General features: G+C 41.2%; 1 protein-coding gene across 7 annotated transcripts in view; it reads right to left on the bottom strand.

Annotated features, from left to right (window-relative positions):
• Positions 1-3,955, bottom strand: part of March8 (membrane associated ring-CH-type finger 8) — a 72,680-nt gene that overhangs the window by 17,430 nt on the left and 51,295 nt on the right. For all 7 annotated transcript variants that reach the window (XM_029534975.1, XM_021190465.2, XM_029534972.1 and 4 more), the window contains one exon: positions 2,547-2,597. In XM_029534975.1, the coding sequence (XP_029390835.1) occupies positions 2,547-2,597 (51 nt within the window). The remainder of the gene's footprint in view (positions 1-2,546; positions 2,598-3,955) is intronic.

Raw genomic sequence — 3,955 nt, 5'->3', positions numbered from 1 at the left:
GTAGCGGTGAGGAGTGTAGCGGTGAGGAGTGTAGCGGTGAGGAGTGTAGCGGTGAGGAGTGTAGCGGTGAGGAGTGTAGCGGTGAGGAGTGTAGCAGTGAGGAGTATAGAAAGGTACTAATTACTTGTCTGGCATAGCGCCACATGCTTTAATCCAGCACTCAGGAGACAGAGGCAGGAGGATCTCTGTAAGTCTGAGGTCAGCCTGGTCAACAGAGTGAGCTCCAGGTCATCCAGTGCTACATAACAAGACACTGTCTCAAAAAAAAAAAAAAAAAAAAAACCAGCTAAGGAAGCTAAGGTTATGAGTAAACGAAAACTAGCATGGGTTGGGTAGGGATTAGTATTATGTCAGCCAAGGAAGCACTGAGGAGAAAAAGGTAGCAGGAATGGGGAAGCTGAGATATAGTTAGGGTCAGATAATTTAAAAATTAAAGATATGGAAGGTTAGTTTAGAAGTCAAGGAACCAGGGGGACAGTGCTGTGAGTAAGGCATTGCTGCACAAGCATGAGAACCCCAGTTTGAATCCACAGAAGCCCATAAACTTGCAAAGTAGTGTATAAACATATACTACTTTGGGATGTGGAGATGGGAAGTTGGAAGATGGAGACAGGAGAGTCCTGGAAGCTACCAGGCAAACAAGGTGGACGGTGAGGACTGACAAATGAAATTGTTATCTTACTCCTCTCCTGTGCCATGGGACATATGCACCTTCACTCATATATGCACATGTGTGGGTACATGTACATGTATATGCATGCACAGACACATGTAAAAAGAGCAGGGCATGAGGAAGAAGAAGAATGAGGTAGGGATCAGAGAGAAGTGGATATGGGTTGTGTGTAGGAAGAATCATAAAAAGTACACAATACAATGAGTACAAAACATACAGAACAATTATAAACCCCGAGTAATACAAAACTAAAGTATGACTCATAAAAGTTAAGTGTGCATCATAAAAAAAAAAAAACAAAAAAAGAAAACAAGAGAAACAGAGAGCTAAGTGAAATCATTATATAATTGATTTTAAAAAAATCATCACACCAGTATTTCCTTTTTTAGTGAATAGGTTTCTGAACTTCTTCCCTCCCACAGATGTTTCATGTACCAAACAGCACCTAGTTCAACTATGTAGCCCTTGGTTCCCACATCATCATTAGATGTGATAGTGAGGGTGTCCTCCAGGGTACCCTAAAGGTCACTTCAGCTTCCAAGTCCACTGGCCCTGGTAATCCCCATTCATGGTATACTGTGCTTGTCGTTTAATCCATATATTGAACCACTTCAGCTTGTCTCTCTCCAGCACTGGTCTGGAGCAAGGAATTAAGGTAAAAGTGCTTGCTGGAAGCTCCTTGGTACCCACAGACATGCAGGGGGACTCTCTGCTTCAGGCTCATATCCATCCCTGGCCTTTCTCTCTATTCATGGTGTACCTAGCCCTTGGTCCTGCCACCACACCTTTGCTCCCTCTCTGGCTGTTATAGCAATGTTGGTGTGTAAAAGAAATTATTATCTCTTGACTAGCAGTTTCCAACGATCTCAAGAACCATGCACATTGAGGCCAAATTTGCAAAGTTACAGAGCCTGCACAGGTCCTAGACTCACTGAAATGCTGTGTCCATACCTTGATCAGATTAGCTAACCACTGCATGATTTTTTTTGTTTTTTGTTTTTGTTTTGTTTTTTTTTAATTTGGCTGCATGACAAAGACATGGGAAAGGTTCTAACCTGTAGGGTAATCTGCATGACCATCTCAGAATGGCCACTGCGTCAGACAGTGATGTTGGGCTGAGAATACTACCCAAAGAAAGATCACTGTGTGGGAAGTTGGTGTCTACTGGGCCAGATGCTAGCAGGCAATGTGCTTCTAGAAAGCTACCTATGTAAACACACTGCAGGAAGCACAGATGCACTGTTGACTATGAGCTAAGCAGGATGATGACAACCTAGAAAGAAAGGTAGAAAGAAGAGCGAGCCTGGAAACATCTCTCAACAACTTGGCTCTAGACCACTTCCAGAAATCTTGTCACCTGAGTCATACAAATCCATTTAGAGCCAAACACATCCCTAACTGGAGAAACAGACTCTGGTACCTGAGATTGTGAAAAGTATAATTTCAGGGGTTGGGGATAAAGTGTCTCCAATAAGTCATGTCCCCTAGCACACACTCAAAGTTGCCTCACTGGAAAAATATATGGTCTCAGAGTAGATTGTAGAAGTGCATTAAGAAAAGAAGGCTGAAAGGGACTCAGGTGGTAAAGTGTATGCCTCCTAAATACAAGGATGTGAGTCTGGATCAAAGTCAGTCTTGCTCAGTGACTGACCTAGTCTCAAAACAATACTATACAGAGTAATAAAGGAAGATATCTAACACTGACCTCTGGCTTCCGGGTTACACACACGCTAACATGCACACAGGAATGTGCCCACAGGCATGCGCGCGTGCACACATAAACACACTTTAAAAACATGAAAATTAATACATGCAAAGTTGAAGAATACAAAAGTTCCAGGATATAAAATAATTTATTTTGGTGGCACTTCACCTTAGAAATGTTGCTTGGATGACTCATGGAATGTCCCAAAGTCTTCTCATTCTGTAAGAAAGACAAACAGATAGTAATTAAGCTCAAATTAAAAACATGCAAAGAACAAGCAATCAATTATTCTAGTAAGAAGTTATTCCTGTAAGTAAGCACAAACCAATCTATTAAATATATATTCCTAAGTATTAGACATTGGAAATTTAAGCCAAAGTAAAAAAAAAAAAAAAAAAAAACAATGGTCCCTGACCTAAAGAAACTCATCATGGAAAGAATAGGATTTCAGAACTATAAAATTAAGCTGCCTTAGGACACTTTCAAATTCATAGTTCAGAGGTGAAAAATCCTATATACCCTTGTATATAGAGTCCATGCTATGAAAGACCACTAAAAAGATGGGGAAGAGGGTGGGATGTGCGACCCCACCTCTGACTGTCAAATGCCCAATTCCCATCCTCTCTGTCAAGTCTGTCTTCCTTCTGGAGCATAAAGCACCTAACCCACTAGGACCCCAGAGAAGGACTTGAGGGGATCACTGGACTTGTGCATGCTTCCAGTGGAGCCACACTGAATATTCTCTTTCTGCTTTTCACCATTGTCTTTAATTGGCTTACTGAAGATGAGTGGCCAAGCCTGGCTTGTTAGGGTTAATAGGATGGAGGTGGTCTTCTAAGAAGAGATGGAAACAGGATATGCTGAAAGTACTATGAAGACACAGAAACCAAAGAGAGAAGCTCAAAAGAAGCCAATCTTGTTGGTGCTTTATGCTGAGACACCCAGTCACCAAATAGAGAAATGTTCTGTTACTTAAGCCACTTTGCTACAGTAGCCTTAGTACAGCGTTCTCAACCTTCCTAATGCTCAGCCCTTTAATACAGCGCCTCTTGTTGTGGGGACCCCCAACCATAAAATTATTTTCATTGCTACTTCCTAATTGTAGTTTTTCTACTGTTATGAATCATAATGAAAATGTATGTGTTCTCTGGTGGTCTTAGGTGACCCCTGTGAAAGGGTAGTTTAAATTACCTATAGGTTGAGAACCTCTACCTTAGCAAACAGAAAAGTTTTCCTACTATGCCCTTTTGTCTTATTGAGAACCCACTTAAATACAAACAAGAAAAAAATCTATTACATGTATTAAGCTAAGCCCCGCCCTTCCTCTTAGAGACCTTGAAGATTTGGCACCCTGCTTTGTCTGGTGGGACCCAGCTTCTTTATTATTATTATTATTATTATTATTATTATTATTATTATTATTATTATTATTTTCTTTATTTACATTTCAAATGCTATCCCAAAAGTTTCCTATACCCCTCCCCACACCTCTGCTCCCCTACCCACCCACTCCCACTACTTGGCCCAGGCCTTGCCCTGTGCTGGGTCATATAAAGTTTACAAGACCAAGGGGCCTC

The sequence above is a fragment of the Mus pahari genome, chromosome 2 (genome assembly GCF_900095145.1).
Source record: "Mus pahari chromosome 2, PAHARI_EIJ_v1.1, whole genome shotgun sequence".
Taxonomy (NCBI): Eukaryota; Metazoa; Chordata; class Mammalia; order Rodentia; family Muridae; genus Mus; species Mus pahari.
The sequence above is the reverse complement of the archived record's forward strand: the minus strand, read 5'-3'. Positions and strand labels throughout refer to the sequence as shown.